The sequence below is a fragment of the Megalops cyprinoides genome, chromosome 24 (assembly GCF_013368585.1).
Source record: "Megalops cyprinoides isolate fMegCyp1 chromosome 24, fMegCyp1.pri, whole genome shotgun sequence".
Taxonomy (NCBI): domain Eukaryota; kingdom Metazoa; phylum Chordata; class Actinopteri; order Elopiformes; family Megalopidae; genus Megalops; species Megalops cyprinoides.
Window position 1 is genome coordinate 21,029,440 of NC_050606.1, and position 21,053 is coordinate 21,050,492.

The 21,053-nt window shown below is 39.4% G+C and overlaps 1 protein-coding gene across 1 annotated transcript in view; it reads left to right on the top strand.

Annotated features, from left to right (window-relative positions):
* Window positions 1–14,599: 14,599 nt before the first annotated feature.
* Window positions 14,600–21,053, top strand: part of LOC118771122 (piezo-type mechanosensitive ion channel component 2-like) — a 112,237-nt gene continuing 105,783 nt past the window's right edge. The window contains exon 1 of the mRNA XM_036519006.1: window positions 14,600–14,663. Within this exon, the coding sequence (XP_036374899.1) occupies window positions 14,600–14,663 (64 nt within the window). The remainder of the gene's footprint in view (window positions 14,664–21,053) is intronic.

Sequence of the window (21,053 nt, forward strand, 5' to 3'; positions counted from 1 at the left end):
TCTAGATTCAACCTAACCATAACACACTTTGTTGAAAAGGCATCAGTTGTAGCCAATTTATATAAGATAAGATACCAAGCTAACAAGGAGCTTTTTAGTAAACACACAAAAAAGAAAAACGAGCAAGAGATTTCACACAACGTTTCAGTGAAGCCAGATAGCTGGGGTGACCCTCCGGTTAATAACTCTTTCTGCTTCTAACTCTCTTTCTTTATGACTGCACAGCAAGGACAGATAATGAGGCAGGATGAGGCCCTTTATTACAGCTAATCCCATTCATTCGTAGTACACCATGACAACTATCAAGTCCTTCTTCTTACCTTAGCTGGGAGCAAACCCCAGATTGAAGAAGAAAAAAAAATGAAATGTCTAGTATGAAAGTATGAAAAATACTAGATCTCCTGTGTATCCCTGCAGCCAATCAAAAAAGAGAATGACAGCATTCACTCAGATAGGCTAAGCCAGTGGCATTTATGATAAGATTTGTGGATCATGAGGGAGCCCCCACTGCATTTCCCATGGAAAAGATATGAAACAATCAAATGATTAAGAAAGGGAGATTACCTCCACAGCACCTGATGAACGTACAAAATTGAGGGTAAATGTGTCTGAGCATTTTGTTTCTAAAAAGAAATAAATGAATACATACATAAACATTTGGAATGTACTGAGTTATTAACTGGTTTATCAGGGCTTCCTATAATTTCTGTGGATTCCAAAAACTAGAGCACCTTGAACAGCACTACCCTAAATGGTAATCTTCTCTGTTTCACTTGAAGTCATAAGTCTTCGTGTGAAAGCAGAAAGACCAGCAGTCACAAATCGATTGCTCAATCTGTAATTAGTAATTTTAGTTTTAATAAAGGCCCTCATTTAAGATGTAACTCTTTTAAAAGCTTCTGATTACATTGCAGTAAGGGTGTATCTGTCAGGGCACTGATTAAAATCTGATTAGCATCTGCCATATTTTGGCACAGTTTGCGCAAAGGCTTTCATTACTGTCTCACAAAAACAAAAAAACTTTCACCCATAAAAAAAAAAAAAAATTGCTCCAGATGTATAAGAATTCTGTTGTTGCTGTTGTGAGTAGTAGTGTTAGCAGTGATAGTCATCATCATCTTATTATTAATTATTAACAATAACAGGAAAAAGAAAAAGATGAATAAGTCTAAATGTCAGGTCCTGTTGTTTGCGGGAAGTCTGGTTTTCATGAACTAAAATGTGCCTTTTTGGACAGTGAACACTATGTCAGGGGAGCTTGTGGGAGGGAGTATTTTACTGTACTTTCAATTCATGGGGGAATGTGTCTCCCGACCTGAACCCAAGTACTTCTACTGGCATGGTGTTTCTTAAGCACTTGTTTGTTTGAGGGACAAGATGACCTTGCTTTTTTATTTTTGCTTTCAATGTTCAGTGTGTTGTCCTGGGACTACTTTTGTGATTCTTTTGTCACATCATAAAATATTTAACATTAAATGCAGGCACCAGTAGCGCTCAAAGTTCTGTTCAACCCTGTCAATTAGTCTCTTTGATCTGGTCTTCCTCAAAGAGCTTCCATTCTCAACAATTAGCAGCGGTAAAGAGATGTCCTGAAAATCTATATCAGCTAGAATGAAACTACATGGGTGCTGAACACTCCTCTTGTATGGAAGGTGTGGCTCTCTATCCCGATATGTTTGTATGACTGTATTAGCATTGGCATAGCTCTCCAATGGGTGTATTGCAATTTTTCCATGAATGGTCTCCTGTGTAATATGTGAACTTTTGCTATAATGGAAAGTTTTGGCAGAATAGTCAGAGATAGTGAAAAGATAAGTGTTACCAGTAGGTTGCAGGTCTGAATCCAAGATTAGGCACTGCTGCTGTAGCATTGACTATAGTATTCTTAAATTGGTTCCAGTATACACACATGCACGCAAGTACACACTCACGTGCTTTTGTATGCACATGCATAATCACACACATATACTCATGTGTGTGCGCGCACACACACACACACACACATACACACATACACACACACACACACACACGCATGCAATAGCTTAGTGTTATAAGTATTTTCACAGGCAGTCTTGCTCCATTACATTAGACACTGAGAGAATGCCTTCATCTGATCCACGTTCTGCACGCTCAGCATTGTAGTACTGTACGCTGAACTGGATAATTTGATCACATTAAATACATAATGCATAACACGCTCCCTGAGTATGGCTCTAAACGCATCATCTCTTGACAAGCTAAAGAAGTTTACATCCAGGTATCTGCTAATTCAATTGAAGTGATTTGTGTTGTTTTCACATCCAGCACATGGTGATTGAGGCAAGGGTTTCCATGAAACTCTACACCTATTAAGGTGGGGATTTTTGCTGAAGGAAGCACGCAGTTCAGTTTGTTAATGCAAATGAAAACTTAATTGGACGTGCATTAGTGTAGACAAAGGAACTGGAAGTATGGTATGGAAAGAGGCCCACCTTTTACGGGCACTGCAGAAATGGCACTGCCCTGAACTGCTGGTCTTCCATCACTGCGAAAAGCTCAGCTTTGGAACATGAGTACCTCCCTGAATCAGTTTCTGTTGTTGGCATGGGGAATGGCACCAGCACCACGGCTCTAGGGTCCCATTACATATGGAGGATGTCATCACTCGGGGCCTCTAGGGTGAATATTTACAAGACAAATGTTTCCCAGGGTGAAAACAGTCAAAAACAGTAAATAAGTTCCATTTGTATTAACATGAGCTTCATTTTATTTTTTAACACTCGTTTTTATCATGCTGGTAATTCTCTCGAGTTGGGCCCATGGCATAGCATTATACAAATTGTGTTTTTCCATATCATTCATGCAGAAAATAACATGGCTATAGGAGTGAAAGTCTCATTTATTTACCATTTATTTACTACACACACACACACACACACACACACACATATACAGTGGCATGCAAAAGTCTGGGCACCCCTTGTCAAAATTTCTGTTACTGTGAATAGCTAAGCAAGTAAAAAAAGACCTGATTTCCAAAAGGCATAAAGTTAAAGATGACACATTTCTTTAATATTTTAAGCAAGATTACTTTCTTGTTTCCATCTTTTACAGTTTCAAAATAACAAAAAAGGAAAAGGGCCCACAGCAAAAGTTTGGGCACCCTGCATGGTCAGTACTTAGTAACACCCCCTATGGCAAGTATCACACCTTTTAAATGCCTTTTGTAGCCAGCTAAGAGTCTTTCAGTTCTTGTTTGGGGGATTTTCACCCATTCTTCCTTGCAAAAGGCTTCTAGTTCTGTGAGATTCTTGGTTTGTCTTGCATGCCATCCTCAAGCCTTTTTTACAGACGATGTGATGTTTTCTTCCAGAATTTGCTGGTATTTAATTGAATCCATTCTTCCCTCTACCAGTGAGATGTTCCCCACGCCTGTTCCTCCTGCTTTGTGGGCATCAATTGTTTTGATTTTCAGAGTGCTAGGCAGCTGCTTAGAGGAGCCCATGGCTGCTGATTGTTGGGACAAGGTTTGAGGAGTCAGAGTGTTTATAAAGCTTTGGAATTTGCAACAGCTGGCTTTTCCTAATGATGATTGTGAACAAGCCATAGCCCTAACAAGCTAATTAAGGTCTGAGACCTTGGTACAAGTTATCTGAGAGCTCAGATCTCTTGGGGTGCCCAAACTTTTGCATGCTGCTCCCTTCCTTTTTTCACATCCTCTAGTCAAATAGAATTTTCTGACTAAATTTTGACCAGGGGTGCTCAAATTTTTGCATGCCACTGTATGTGTATAATATATATATTTACCGGACAAATTTGAAATTTGAAACTTACCGTTCATGTGTTACAAACGCAAATATACGCACATAATAAATATAATCACATTGCATTGTGCAAATTAGTCAGCTAGCTAACTTGACATTGTCATATTGCAAACAAAGCGTTAGCTACTTCACAGCCTGCTAGCCACATTTTCCGCTCATACCAGCTCCACGAAAATCCCTAGTTATACGATCCCCCCCGCCCCAGAAAAAAGTCCCTTCTAGGACTGTAAATTGGATGTTTTTTTTTTTTTTTGGGGGGGGGGGGGGGGGGTCACAGGGGTAAAATGGTGCTGGCTCCAGGTTCCTTGGGTGCTGTCATTGCAGTGTTTAAAAGTTTTATCCCCCAAGACTACCCAGTGAAAGGAAGTACTCACCGCACACACAACGGCCTCCAGTAATGCATGGCTTTACTGGCCAATGCAGTCCCACGGTGGACAAAAACATCCTCAATGTTCCAGGAGGAGATACTACATGACAGCAGGTGATGCCAGGAAAACCATGTGTTTCACATGAAATCATGTGACCATCCCACGCTCCCCAGTGCAGAGACCAGCGCACTTTCGTAACAAACTGAGTTATAACTATGCATTTTCTGTGAGTGACAGCCCAGTGAGATAGAAAAAACTCATCCCAACCAAGGCAAACCGCTTTCTCTAACTAATGTCATCTGTTTACATTGTTCTGATAGTGTCTGTTTACACTACTGGATATTACTGAAACAATATGGTTTGCTCAAAGGAACAACAGCAGTGTTCCACGGCAACCATATTAAGACTAGTTACCGGGCCACTGTTCCAAACTACCACGATGAACTTACCTACTGTATTTCCTAACCAGTAAAACCAGGCCACAGCAGCTTGAATACGTAAGTCTTTATGATAAAATGTTTATACTTTATCCATTTCTGGAATTTGAATATTACTAAGTTACTACTACTTGAAGAACATTTTCTTGTTGTCATAACACAGACATTACATTGAAATCAATTTAAGCATAAAATAGATTTCAGGCTTCAAAGAGGATGTTGAGGGAAAGAAATCTATTTGAAAACATGATTGTTTCACCTTTAAGGCGAAATGTTTTATAGTTATTGTTGCTTTCATAAGACACCATGCATCAAGTTAATGGTTGTGATTTTTTTCTTACCAGTAATTGAAAATGCACATAAATTTAAGATTGTTGCTTGATTGTTTTTTATATTTGATAATGGGCTTTGTCATCCGTATTTTTCAAAACTTATTCACGACCAGCTAAAAACATTGTTTGCTATTTCTTTTTGCAGTGATGCCTGCTCTCTTTCACGTTTTTTCCCTTACTCACTTATTGCTTGTAAAAAATAATGAAATGTAATTAACTCATTACAGTAATAATTGCCAGCTGTCATTGTGCTCACAGGAATCAGACAGGAAACAGTGATCCAGAATGAAGGAATTACTGAAAACACACATTTACTCAGACAGGAGCTCTGACCGAAGTGTGTCCATATCAATACTGAAAGCTCCGGTGTGGATTTCACAACCAATCAATACCTGAAGCAGTCTGCCCAGATAATCCCATTTACACCTGCATCATCCATTGAATCAAAAGCACTTCTCCTTGTTTGTTTGTGTTGGCCACACTTAAAACCCATTCATGTCAACCAGTCTCTGATTACACACATGGACATGTTTGAACGTAGTGTTTGCCGCCACTCTCCTCTGCCTTCAGTAATGGAAATCATAAAACTGCAGTCTTCTAAAATGGAGTTACTCCAAATGACAGTACAGGTCCTGGCCCCTATTTAGTCCCTGTTTTAAAACCTATAATTCATATACATGCAGCTTGCTGCATTCCTGTAAATAATTCATTATTTTGGCAAGATTAGGATGTTCAATGATTCATAAGATTATACTTGCTGGTAACAAGTTTGTTTCCAATACGCATTTTGCTCTAAAAGCTTTGTAGTAATTGTGATAGTTGCATGTTGGCCAGCCTTCCCAAATTGTTATTTTTAGATCCATGGCACTTTACCTCAAAATACATTAGCTGTTGACAAAAACTGGCAGTTATCTTTTCTTGCAGTGCAGTAAAATAAAACAATGAAGGCCTTGCACATATTTAACACACACACACACACACACACACACACACACATACATATATGTTGATCATTTAAGTCCAATCTAACCTGCATGCTTCAGAACACTTAGATAATTATTAAAATATAATATCATAAAATGAATATTTGTTAATCAATACAGAATAAAATAAAATAAGCATAACCTGCAAATATGAAAGTATATTAGATATATAATGCATTTCATGTATTTTCATACCATAGCAGACCACAGACATATTGTCAAAAATATTGTGTATTTAGAATATTAAATGTAATGAATTTTATTTTTATTGTATATAAGTATACTCATACTGAATATGAGTGACTAGGATAAAAATGTACTTAATTTTCATGAGCTCAGCTCTTTTGCAGCTATCTTGCTCATGTGGTCCGGAGGAGACTGAGTGGAGGAAGGGCAGAGGATATCAAATATTATTCACAGGGGTGTCAGATTACTGCCACTTTATCCGTCTTTACCTTAAACGCCGTGGTGGACTGATGTCTGTTGGATATCCTAAATGACGGAAACACTCAGATTAATGAAACATAAGGAAGGCTCTTAAACATCCGGAAGCGCTTTGCAGCTTTGTGCAGAGTAGCCATCAGTAATACTCATTTGAAGATCCAGAGAATGACAGTGGCCCCTCTAATAGTTTGCATCAAACATTCCAAGTTAAGATCAACGGTCAATTACACATAATCGATAATACATACTGTATAGCACATAAAACACTTTATGCCTTAATGCATTTTCATGATTGGAGCTTTCCTTCATTGTAATTTTTCATCTTTGTGGAGAGTTGATTATGAAATGAGGTTGATCTGTTTTTATTGATTTTTCAGAGACAACTACAATGCTTAACTTTTTTTGTCAGCACACACAAGATTTTGTCATTCATTTTAATAACAAGCTTTACTCAAGCAACCAAACCACAAACTCTTGTACATTTGACCATATTGGTACTAATGATCATGTTTATTGCCCTTTTTTGCTGGTTACATACTTGAGGTTAGGGCAAATCCTTACTTTTACAGAAAAAAGGATGTACTCATTGCTAATATTAGTAAATTCAATACTGTCTCCTCTGTTATGGACCTCCACAGAGTGTATTACACACCAGAGAAACCGCATACAGACACACAGTCTGAAACATCTGATTTGACACATGGGACAAAGCTGTAACTCTCGCAATATTTATGTTTATTAGGATAGCAGCAGTAGTCTACAAGAGTCAAGTATCAGTTACTCTCCTAATGGGAGACCAGGGGACTGACGTTGGTGGACATAGCAGGCCGACTCTTGGATCACAGGTGACAGAATGACGCTGGTAACATGGCCCCTCTGAAATGTGAGACAACAATCCAAACTCCAGCAAAATAATTTGGCTACAAATGCTACGAACTAAAATTACAGGGTAACAGAGAGGTGGCTGATGCTCACATTGGGATCTCCAGCACATCTGTGGGCATGTGGAAGTCTATGAATCACTCATTCAACCGGGGAAAATTAAACTACATTTTCCATCCGTTTCAAGAACTTTTTTAGCCCTTCCCCCACCCCAACTCCCGACTAAGCAATTGATAAATAATTGATAAAAGGCAAATGGCTCCTAAAGATATCCATCAATCTAAACATTTGGAGCTTAAGAGACCAAGCAAAAAAAGGAATCAATGCCTACCATTTTGCTCTGTATTGATTAGTGAGATGCCAGTCAACCTGCTATAATAGCATCTCATTTTCTAGTTGCAGGTTCACAGAGTTTGCCTCCTATGAATGTGGCCCTTCCCCTCAGGCATCTCTTCCATCTAACTGCTGTGTGCTTTGTCCATGTCTTGATAATGATGAATTTTAAAGAAAGAAAAGTTTTGTTTTAAACCCCCACGTCCATTTCGGTGACTTAAGTGGTGTAATGATGGCAGCTGCACATAAAGTTGCATAAGGAGAAATTTCATAATTTCTCCTTATGCAACTTCATTTCATAATTTCATTTCTTACCCAATGGCTAGCAACCAGATAGATATACAATCATGTCCACAATCACAATTGTCCTGCTTTACATGAAGATGATGGACTCTGTTATTTGGGAAGATGGCAAATGGAAATTCAGAGGATACTTAAGCATAAACAAACATTAAACCATTTAAAATGCAATTAACAAGTTAAAACATTGCTCACTGAGTCAACATTTTTGGGATGGGTGGGGCTCCCATTCCAACATGATAACAGAAATGAAATTAAGTTTCAAATCTGAATCTCAAAAACAAACGTGATCTGAAGTTGCCTTGAAAAGTGTGTTGAGTTTAATGATTTGAGGGGAGATTGCGACATGGATAAAAACACTATAACTTAACCAAAACATAGGGGAGGAAATGTTGGACTCTACATTCATTTTAGTATGATGTAAGACAGTTGATGGTAAGGATAATTGGTAGCCACTATGATTTACTGGTGTATGGTTTCAGCACTTTCTAAGTGTGGTGTCTATTTACTGTAATGCTGGTTGTTCAGTACCTAACGTGCCATTGCTCTTGTTGTTTCTGTAAAATGTCATTAATGTATCACATCATGTTGGTCCTAAAAGTCACTCTGGATAAGAGCACCTGACAATTAAATTATAATGAATAATGACTTTGTATGCAGAGTGTGAATACCTACTGCATCAGTCCGTCTGATCAGAGAGCTGGACAGATAACAAGGAGGTGGGTTTTTGTGGAATCCAAAAACAGACTAAAAAGATCTCACAGTAAAGATTCCACTGACAAGTATGTTTTAAATAGACAGGTGAATGTGATCTGGCCTTTTAAGATCTGAAATTCTGTGAGATTAAGTTATCCTTATTGCATTGGTATCGTAATCACTCAGGTAATAAAGGATACACTGGAGGTTCTTTAATCCCTGCTAAAACAACACGTATGCACAGACAGGCAAAGATACGTGTACAGGCAAGCCACACGGCTGACAAAAACATTCACTCTTCAGCTCTCTTCTGGCTGAAGGACAGGATAACAAGGGAGCTGCACTCCCAATTGATGTCATAAACACTTTAGGGTTGACCACATGTGATCAATGCTTAAACACTCAGGAGACTATCCTATAATGTTATTTGTCCATTTTACTCTAATATTGTGGTAATTGCCCTTGATGTTACTAACAGGGCCGTATGTATGTACCAAACTTCTCTCAGGAAGAGGCTGCAGATGATAAAGTGTTTAGTCAGGGCTCTCTCTTGCTTATGTATCTAGTCATAAAACAAAGCAATAATATGTTGTTGCCATAAACAGTTAATAGGACTTACTTCAACTGGGAATAAAATTACTCAATATCCATAAAGTATTACTTGGCTCAATATACATTGTGCAACGTAGTTTCAGAAAAGCAATTACACGTGCTGTCAGAGAGTCAACAATGACTTGATTTTCAAAGCACATTATGCAGGAAAGAAACAACAGTGAAATGACCTTATGCAACTTTTACTACTTGTATGTAATTTATTGCACAAGTGAAAAAAGCGTGCACAATTAAAAATATAATACTAGTAAAAGGAATGGCAATCAGAATATTATCAAAGTAGAATTTGGAATTCTCTGTTAACGATGTTTTCTGCTGTTTTATTTTAAACTATGAAAACTTCTCACAATACTTTCATTATTTATGTTTCGAAAGGGAACACAATATGGATTTTAAATAGCATTTTTTCACATTGTTATACCTTTCTCACAGATTTATAGTTTATCAACTGATTTTTAAAATAAATTTTAAAAAATCACCACACATTTCTTCAAAAGTATATACCAGTACTAAGCAGTAAATTCTTAAAAGTATTTGTTATTATGAAATTTGTGTTGGTTTGATATTAAATTTAGCCAGCAAGGATAGTACCAGTTGTGATTGTGTTGAAGTTAAATCCTAGCTGGTATTTTTTGTCTGGTGCTTAAATGTTAACAGCATCTACTCATGGGCTCTGACCATCAAGGCCCAAAACATACATTATAGCCTGTTCCAAAACAAAGTATCCTTCCCCTTCTTAATCAGTGGAAAGCAATCCTTTCAAAATGTTCAGAGAGGCACCATATACATTGAGCTTATTCTTGTCTTATCACCAATAAATCTTTTTACCTATTCTAAGGCAATTCAGGTCATTTTTTGATTTCCATTAAATTGTGTTGTATTTCACTATTTCTCTGCAAATTACTCTCTATAAAATGGTGGAATGGTTGGCCTGGTGAGCATAGCATTACAGTTCACGATCACTCACAGAAGCATGAGTGTACGATGGTACTTATGATGCTTTGTCTGTGAAAGAGGGAAGCTGTTTAAAAGGGTTTATGATGTAAAACCATGTTTTATTGTCATGCAGATTGAATAATTTATCATAATTATAGTGTGCTCAAGACAATTCAAGAAAATGTGAAAACATATCAAGGATCTTTAGGCATATGCTACTGAATATTCAATCTCTCTACTGATCTACACATTAGTAACAAATGTTCAACAAGCTCTCATTGAAATGGTCTTTCCTTCAGCCCCCTCTTCTTCTTCTTCTTAATAATAATAATGATAATAAATATAGCTGCAAGCAGGAATGAAGGGGCCAAGCACCACAGGGCCAAAAAGTAGACTTTCAGAACAACTGCTGAACAAGACACCAGTCCATCACAGGGTGAACAGACACATTGACACCCACTCTTACACTCACACCTATGGGCAATATAACATGTCCAAATGACATTACCTGAATGTGTTTGGACTGTGGTAGAAAAGCAGAATACCCAGAGGAAAGCCACATGAACACAGGGACAAGGTACAAACTGAAAGCAGATGCACCCCAAACTTGAAACCTCCATATTGTTAAGCAGTAGTGCTACCCATTTGTACCACTGTACTGCCCCCCACCACATATATGTCAAGCTTAAACATAAGCAGTGCCATAAAATACAGTGTGCCTTCTTGGGACGTCGCAATAAGAAGTGCCAGTGCTGTTGGAGGCGTGCAATTTTTGGGTAATTGAAAAAATCCATAATGGTGGGAATATGGCAGAGAGCATACCATATTAGCTGAATGTAATGACGTCCCTGATTAGAAAAGGACCCTCATTTTTCGACACCTGTTTTTGATAACAGACTTTTTGAAGATCAAATCTTACTTTTGAAAGAAATCATTTCATTTGATATCAAGTTAATAAAACACACTGAATAAAACAAGGTGATGTATTTTAGATGAAATTGCCACATTTAAATAAAAATAAAATGTAATCACATTTTCAAATGAATAAGTTAATTAAATAAATGGGGATTTCTAATACCACTGAACAATCTCAGATGAATGGCGCCATCTGCTGTTGTCAATGTATAATGATATTTAAAAGTCTAGTCCTCCCATGTAAGACAACCCCCCTTTTCAGATGTAATTTCTGAAGCAGAAAAAACCCTGTCTTACATTCAGGCCAATATGGAAAATCCAAGTGTTTCTTCAACACTATTTAGTATATTAGTTGTGGCAGTAGGTCAAAAGGTTCAGGAGATGTGCTCAGTTTAAGTGCTAAAAACTGATTGTATCTTAGCAGCCATTCCAGCTGGACGTTGAACTATGTGTTCATTTCCCAGTTAGGACCTCATATGTAACGATGTAATGTTCTACAAAAAAATGGTGGTAATATCTGCTTTTCTTTGTGTGGTCTGTGCCTTGTGATGTCCATTGGAACAAAATGTAATTAAAATCTAAGTACATAGACACATGGGTGTTTAAACCTGTTTTTCAGTATAGCACCCCAAAGTGGCCAAATTTCACTCAATTTGGTGTGTGCTACCCAGGCCTCATGGTAAGCGTGTGTACCGACTTTTATGCCAATGAACAAAAGCATTTCAGAGATATGGCCACTCGTCCTTTATGGCGCCTTAATGGGCGAATTTGTGGGTACACTCCAGCCACATTATTCAACCTGGCAACTATTTGGTGGTGATAGGATTCACCAGCCAAATTTGGTGGTGATAGGATTCACGGTCTAGGACTAGCTCGCAAAAGTAGGTTTTTTCAAAAAAATCCAATACAGTGGATGAGTCTACTCAATTCATCGTGACCCAAGGATTCAGGGGAAATAAGGATCACAACTCTAGGACCAATGATTTAAAAGTTATAAGCAAAAATGTACTCTGAAATTTGGCCTGCTGGTGGCGTTACAGAGATGAATGGATTGACTCCAAATTTGGTATCTGGATACCTTGGACTGTGCTCTATGAGGGTGCCAGATTCCACCAACATCCACCTAGGGCTTCTATGGCCTGCCATAGAAAACCATTGAAAAAACTATGATACCAAGATGGCGGAAAAACAAAATGGCCAACACACAGGTTTCATGCATTCCCAGCTAGGGCCCTTTACTGTGAAGATGCACAAGAAATTTGGTTGAAACATCTGCTTTGGTTCCAAAGTGATTGGCATTTGATTTTTTTCTCTCTGTTTTTATGGTATAGCGCCCCCATGTGGCCAAATTTCATGAAACTTGGTGGGTACCTAATATTCCCACTGGCAATAAAGTATACCAATTTTGGCGTGACTCCAACCAAGCATTGCTGACATATGGCTCACTTACTATTTTGGTGTCTTCGCCACGGAATTTCATTGGATGACAGTGGCCACATCATTTGCCCTTGCAAAATTCTTTGAATAACTTTTGGTCAGACCCCTCTGTGGATGACACGTACCAAATTGGGTGGTGATAGGATCAACGGTCTAGGACTAGTTCGCAAAAGTAGGTTTTTTGAAAAATTCAAAATGGTGGAAAATCCAATATGGCGGACTTTAACGCCAATGGGTGCATTCGAATCAGGATAACCCAAGGACTCAGGAGAAAAAAAGATCAAAAGATCACAACCGTAGACAAACGGTTCTAAGGTTATAAGCAAAATGTACCTTGGAGTTTGGTCTGTTGGTGGCGCTACAGAGTTGGATGGATTGACCCCAAATTTGATGCCTGGATACTTTGGACTGTCCTCTATCAATGCACCAAATTTCACAAAAATCTGCCAAGGGGTTCTATGGGCTGCCATAGACTCCCATTGTGGAAAGTATAATAATAATAATAATAATAGTGAAAAATTCTAACAATTACAATAGGTGCCTAGCACCTTTGGTGCTTGGCCCCTAATAATACATGTATAAGCCACATTTGCAGTCCGATCACAGTTGCAATAAACGACCCCAAAATCGGCAGATGTCGCTGTTGTATAATTCCTCATTCGAACAGCCGTAAGGGCCCAGCACAATCTGTTATGTTTGGCAAAACGTACTGCAGGGAGCCAAGCTGTCACATGTATTTCGTTTAGCTTGCTAATCGTTGTAATGAATGAATTATAGACTATATGAACGGCAGTAGCAGTACCACTACAAATAACCCAGCGCATTTTTAACCCGGACAAATGTTTTTTGTTTAAATTTAGGTTATTGTATTATAATAGTATTTTTACTAGCCTCCAAGGAACAATTTTAGGTACCTCCCTTGTCTTAAAAAGTTTCATCACACTTTAGTGTTTTAATTGTTACTGCAAATTAAATCTTATAAAAATCTTCTTGTTGTGTATTTATTGATTGAATCGACTTCCTTTCTTTTCTTCCATATTCCCTCTTTATCTTTTCAATGATCTGAAGCTCCTTAGTTGCCGGAAAAAATAACCTACCATTGATTGCATAAATACCGGAGCTGCTGTAGCAGTGTAAATATGCCACGGCAGATATCAACAAACAAGAAACCTGTGGCTAGCTTGTTTTTCGACTCTAATACGGTTTTTTTCCGTTGTCACGCACCTGCCCTGTTATCGCCAAAGATTGACTCCGTACTTGCTTCTTCTATGGTTACGATTTGTGAGACCGAGCAGAGTGTGGAATGAGACTGTAACGCCCGCAGCACGCTCAAAGGAGGAGCAAACTGTTACGGTTATGGACTTCCACCTACCACTTCTCATATGATCGCAAGTATCCGCATCTACTGGACTTTCTGATCGGCTGTGTCATTTGTCAGTAACGGCGTGCTCCTGCGAAGACTTCATACAATGAGGAAGCATTAAAGTCAGTTCAGATGTAGCTTGATCTCAGATATAAACACACAGCCGTATGAAAGCAAAGAAGTGTGTATGTGCGGGGGAGTTGCAGTTTGCACCAGAATAAATATTTGTGATCTTATTGTTACGCCGACTTCGCTGTCAACGGCGTCCCCCTCACTGCGGGACTGAGTTCAGGATTACGGTCGACAGTTGTGACCGGGAAAAAGTTGCTCGCTGCGTTCCTTGATTTTCGCTTTCTCCAGCTAAGTGTCGGAAGTTGGAAACTGCGGTTTGTACGAGACCCAAGAGCATGACTCACACTTGCAGCGCGCAAAGTAAATAAACAGGCGCCGAATGCCAGCCTTTCAGAGCTGAAGAGGAAGGAGGTTTTTTTTTTAATTTAATGTAACGGTATGGGTTGTCTTAATCCATGCGAAAACTGAGGAGTGGCAGTTCATGGGTCGTGAAGAACATTTTTCTGGATTGATGTGCAGTCGTGAACCCGGGATGTGTGGCGAAAGAAGCCGGAACATGCCCTCTCATGTGGAATTCGGAAAAAGGCTGGACTTGAAGTGAGCGGAGTTTGAAATTGTTGAAGGAGATAGCTCACATCGTCGTTTGAAACGTTTTTGTCTGTTTACTGTAAGAAACCTAAGCGATGGCCTCCGAGGTTGTGTGTGGATTGATCTTCAGATTACTTCTTCCAGTGTGCCTAGCTGCAGGTGAGTTACGCATGGCATGCCAGTAGTGAAAGGTGGTAACAGAGACATGGGACAGCAATAGGCCGTTCTCATCGTTCTCGTCGTTCAATTGAATTGAAAATTTCACAGGAAGCCACATTTATCCACGCTATTAAATTGTATTAGTAACAATAATAGTATTCGAGTGACACTCCTATGTGATAATAATTTTCTCTGAAAACCGGAAAGGAGAAGAGGCCGCGTCATTTTCCTGTTTTTGTGATTACACATTTTTGAAGTTTCAGGTGAAATGTATGAGAGCCTCAGTGGCTTGATATCAAAATTAATTACTGAAAAATGTAATTTTGAGTTATATTGCGAAGGCGTGTGTATTTAAAAATTCCTCAGACAACACGGTAAAACCACACAGCCACCGGACCAGAGTCCAGATCCTCTGTCCTTTCCCTGACATAAATAGTTAGGAATTTATTTTAAATAGGCCTATTAAAACATTGAGAAGTTTTATTTATTGATCACCAGTAGATGACTCCCTTCTTGTCTCCGCATGTTAGATTTTATTGCACCTGCAATCTGTATATTACAACTACAGCAGTCTATTGATGAGGTCAGTCGGAGTGTTGAACACGGGGAATTATGACAGCAAAATAGTAATAATGATAATAATAATAGACTGACTACTAATCCTTACTATTCAACTATTACACATATTGTTGATGTTCATCTGTACCCTTGATTCATAGCAAAGTAACCACCGTGTTTTAAATTTCTACCTTGCAACACTGCCATTATACACCTTAAATCATATTGTAGTAGACCATGGTTACAATTTATCGAAAAAGATTTCCCATATCAACAGTGCCTTTGCCACGAAGACGGATAATTTGGAGACATGAATGCATTTCTGAAAGGTTAGTTCAACATCAGGGAAGGCAGTTATCCGAATGCGTTTGGAATTTGTTTACCGGCATATAATTTCAAATTCAGATCAACAAACTAATTCATTCAACGATGTATTAAGTTTCTTGTATGTATTAAGTTACTTTAGATACAGATAGGGGGGGAAATAAATGCACGTGTAATTTAAACGATTATTTATTTAACCTTGTGGAATTGTCTCAGTGGGCAATTAAATTATGCTGAACGGAAAACGAATTCATTGTAATATTTATTGCAAGTCTAATGTGTTATAGGAGTTAATAAGCAGGACCTGAACGCAGCACGTTTTTGCGGATGCTTGGATCCTTTCAACAGCGCTAGCGCTGCAGCAGCGAGCTGCCTGCGTGTGCTGTTGAGGATGCAATGGAACGTGGCCGTGCTCAGAACTGACAGTCCACACTCCCTTTAAACTGTAGCCTCGTTTTCAAGTTAATTGAACAGCAGAGAAGCTCCTCAAAATATATTTCCACAACTGTAGCTTCCTTGAAGTCAGCAACACACCCAATTTATCAAGAATTTGACGGTAAAGATGCGACCTGCGTGGACCGGCGTGATTAAGCACCCGCTGAATGAGGCTTTATTTCCATGAAAGACAACAGTGGGAGTATGGGACGATGAATTATATTCTAATGCACTTTTCATTTTACAGCACAGTTGTGTATCGGAATTGTCTAGATACGTTTTACAGAGTAGATTAAGAAGGATAAAAGCCCTGTAAGCCCTCTCCTCCATGTCCTGGTGTTGAATATTTGTAAGATGCGGAGGTGGAGAGAAGAACACCTAATGACCACCGAGTGTTCAGTAATTATTTGACCTAGCTGAGCCTCCATTCCGACTGTCATTTATCACAAGATGTCAACTGTACTGGCAATAGAATTAGTTGTTTGTCATGGGGTCGGTGGAGTTCCATCACACAAGAAAATGAAAACAAGCAAGTAATACATTTTTGGCAGCTGATTCACATCAATCGCATGATGTTGTGCAAAAAAAAAAAAAATAGACAAGGTATGTTTAAATCCAATTTTCAGTTACACGGAGACTCTCCTTGACTGATGGAGGATCATGCTACCTCATAGGGACAGTGGTGATCAGTGTGGGGCTGGTCTGGCCCTCCACACAAGCTCAGCTCCATCCAGCTACAAGGTCAGAACATCTTAAGTGGGCAATCAGTGACTACAATTAATTCACCTGTCCGAATGGCTTGATTGCTATGTGTCTGAAATTAAAATGAGGCTTGGCTGTGACAAGCAAAGGAAAATGCTTTCAACTGACAACACCAGCAAGCAGAGTGGACCCAGAAAGGTTGCTCCAAATAGCCAACATTTTATCAACTCTGTGTCAGTTATACAGTTTAGTGTCACCCTTTGTGAAATCTGGTACATTTTATCCCATCGGTCATTGGAATGCCAAACATTAATAGCTTAATTTTGGTATATCTTACTAACTTAAGTCTCCACCTCAATCCCTGTCCCTTAACACCTGCTACTTGTAGTACTTGCTGTTTATTTTGCATGCAGTATTGTAATGTGTTTTGGATTCTGTGATCTAGTGACTGATTTATGGTAGTATACGTGGCTTCCCTTGTCTGGTCAGGTTGCTTAAGTTAGGGTAGGGCTTAAATAGTGTTATGCTTACACACACTGGTCTGGGAGTGTTGTCTGGTCTGACACTTGCTCATTCAACTTGAATAGATTCAAGTTCTGTTCAAGTTCTGTTCTTTTTTGCTGGAAGTAGCTCTGGATAAGAGTGTATGCTATATGAATATAATGTAATGGAAAGGAATGCTACATTTTACATAGCCTAGAATCCTGAGTTGGTCTAACATAAGGCTGTATGTCTGTCCTGTGAGGACTTAGAGAAGCTTGGAGAGAGCCGGATGGCTTCTAGAATCTTCTTTTCATCAGTATGCTCATAGTCTCATCTTTGCTAGGTTTTTGGTCACGCTATCTGAACAGCCTAGGTTAACAACAATTGATCTCGAACATCATAGGTCAGATGGGCACAGAGTTGAATGGAGTTATCAATCACTGTTGCCTGGAGAAACAGTGTGTATATAAAAAGCACCTCTTGAGAACATGTTGACTTTTTGTTTATCTAATTGAATTAATTCTCAAAAATATCGGACTGAAAATATATCAACTTTTCAAAACATCCATGTATATAAATTCAGCTAATCTGTTGTTTTTGCTGTCTTTTAAATATAAATAGACCTTTTAAGGCAAGGATATTTCTCTCCTAAGTTATTACCAGGGTATAGTGTATGTGGATGTTTGTGATAGTGTATGTGTGTGTATAGTATTTCCTTATCAGTCTTTGTGATCACACATGTATGTGTGTGTATGTTTGTGTGTTGGTCTTTGAGACTGTTTATGTGTGTATGTTTGTGCATTGGTCTTTGTGATTGTGCATGTTTGTGTATGTTTGTGTGCTAGTCTTTGTCACTGTGTATGTGTGTGCATGTTTGTGTATTGTCCTCTTAGTGTTGGGGCTATTGTTAAGTGTCTGTTGTGCTAAGTGACATTAATTCTTCATGTTATGCTCCAGTTGGTCCCCTGATAGGCCTGCTAACAGGAAAGCAATAAAGGAGATGCCAGGCAGGGAAGATGCACAGTGCACTTAGAGAGCCTTTATTAAGGTGAACTGGACCAGTAACACACCCTAACAAAGGAGGAACATACTCTCTTGCTTTCATTTATCTCTGTATTTGATATTCTTTGCTGAATTAATATATTTTACTTACCTTCTCTATTCTTTCACCTTTGAGTGTTTAAGAATATCTGAGAATAGCTTGGTCAAAGAAATAAACAAATATGTTCACGTGTGCAGTAATTACTACTTCAGTTAACTGATCCATGTTAAAAAAAAACAATGGACAAACCTAATATCAAGAACCCTTGTGATGAATTCAGTCAATTGAGTGCTTAAATGGATGTGCATAATGCTGAAACACATCAGAGAGAAAGTCAGTAATTTTATGATAAGAATTGCAGCACAGTGCAGCATGCTGGCTGGCCAGCGCAGCCATCAACGGCTGCTGTCCCCTCGGCTGAGTGGAGCTCGCGCTGACAGCGCAAACAGCCCCAGGGACGGTTTAAAGTGACGAGCCCATAAAAGGCGCAAATGGGGTTTATGATAAGGCTGAACTGTTGTAATGGGAGGTGGCTTAGGGGCACTGGAGGAAGCGTCAGAGGGAGCAGGAAGCGTGACCTCAGAGTCCCTCATCGCTGTGCGCGGAGTGTGGGGGGTGTGCGGATGGCGTGGAGTTGGCGCTGTTTGTGGGTACAGTGTGTTACAACTGACCTTGCAAAAGCCAAGATTTATATTTTGAATGAGAATATATACTGTATCTAAAAATAATATATATTAGTTTTATCAGTTTATACGTGTTCGTGTGTGTGTGCGCGCGCGCACGCGTGTATATACACACTTTCTAAATCTCTTGGCACCGTTGGAGTAAAGAATACTGTATTGCTGTCTTAGAGCAAAGAATACTGTAAATACAATGTTGATGAATGAGCACATAAATCAGTGACATCATACTCAATTGCCCCAATGTGCTTTGAATATACTGTGTAGGATCAAATATTAGAACTCTCCTCTTTTTTACTTAAACAGCTGTCCTGTGAACCACTGCCAATACCGTGGTAGTAAAAATGTGTGACTTCTGGATTGCACCGCTCTGCTCACATCTTGAAAACAACAGCTCTTTGTTCAATATCCGTTTTCTGCCGTTTATATAACAGCAGCTGTTTCCCTGCGAGTTGCGTCAAAAAAAATCTCCACACAGCACGAAACACACCAACATAATTTCTCTGTATCTTCAGCATATATTTAGTGTGTATGTTCTTTCATGTATGTGTAGCGGCATAGTTATCCCCAAATAGCAGCTGGATGAGTCTTTTTTCCTTGGATGAACTGAGTATCGATGATGAGACCTCACACTGCTCTCTCAGCGACGTCTCGGCGTGCCCGCAGCGAGCGGACGGTGGCTGGGTGCTTTGCGCAGATAAGCTCCCCCGTCAGATAGTAATGACTCTGTCAACAGCGCGAGGTTCTGGCTCGGCCCTTTTTTCCAAAGCGATTGCGTGGCTCCGCGACGTTTCCATTAATTCACGGAAAGTCGTTTTAACCTCATGAATTGATAATGCGACAGCGAGGGAGAAGAATTGGCTTCCCGTTATCGTAAACACGCTTTTAATATTTCATGGTGTTCTGTTCTTTTTTTTTTTTTTACGTGAACGCAAGTCTGCCACGGGATCATCCCTCAATAACCAAAAAATTAATAAGCCAGGGCTCTCAATGAGCTGTCGACGGAACTCTTGACAATGGTGTGGTTGTGAGGGATGTTACTTTGTGGTCAAAGGGAGGATGGGATTGGGTGGGAACGCGGTTTGGCTTTAAAAAAGGATCAGTCGTGATCTGTTGGCCGCGGAACCCACAGGTCGCTTTCATGAAAATAATGTGTGATAAAGGTTGCCGTATTGTCTGCCGTGTGTTATGACAAGTTCGAAGTGTGCTGTGCTGTTTTTAGGCACCTGCTCCACGTGCTGGCGAGCATGCCCTGAAAATCAAAGTGGCTGACCCTCTGGTTTTCTGAATGAGTGACTGCATCACAGCTGTTCTGTGCTTACTTTTGCATAAAATGCACTTCAAACCAATATACATGGTCCTGGTTGAGTGTCCGTTCTTTTAGTTTAAAGTCAAGACAGCAGAAATATTGAGTAACGTACTATTTAACCTGTACTGGTGACCAAGTAGGCCTTGGCATTCAGGGAGACTCTTGGTGCTTAAAGGAAACATTGTCCTGTTCTTTGGTCCTTTAAAGTCTATGCAAAACTGGACCTTAAAGCATTTTATTGAAAAAGGTTAATAAGTGTAAATGAATCCAAGAGCAAGTGTTCAACTGGACACAGAACACAATGAAAGTAGGCTCATGAAGGTGCTGGCTAAAGGGTGGAGCTGTACCTGACAAACAGTTTATTGAATGGAATCTATAAATGAATCAGTTCCGTAATGAGTTACACACTCAAGTATAACTGTACATACTGTTACATACATGTTTTTAAAATCTCATGCATTTTAACCGTACGTTCACACTGGAAGCGGCAAGAGCGTCAAAGGGACCGGAAGTCATTCCTTTTCTATGTGAGCCAGCGTCACTCGGCGGCTAGCAGCAGCATGACCGTTGGCAACGCGTCTTGGGCGGTGTGGGCGTCAGAATAAAGTTGAAGTCCGGGCAACTTTATGGTAATGACTATGACGCGGTTCGGCGGCAACCAATTGGAATTGGTTGTGCTCCGCTCTAGAGAATTCTAGAGAACACAACCATGTAAACGTTTGTTCCCACCAAACATTAGTTTCCAAGCACAATGCAGTAGAGGTTGATAATTGCCGTGACGGGTTTTCCCATTATTTTCTTTAATGTAGGCTACACACAAGTTAACGTTAATGTTAATAAAAGACCAAGGCTAGTAA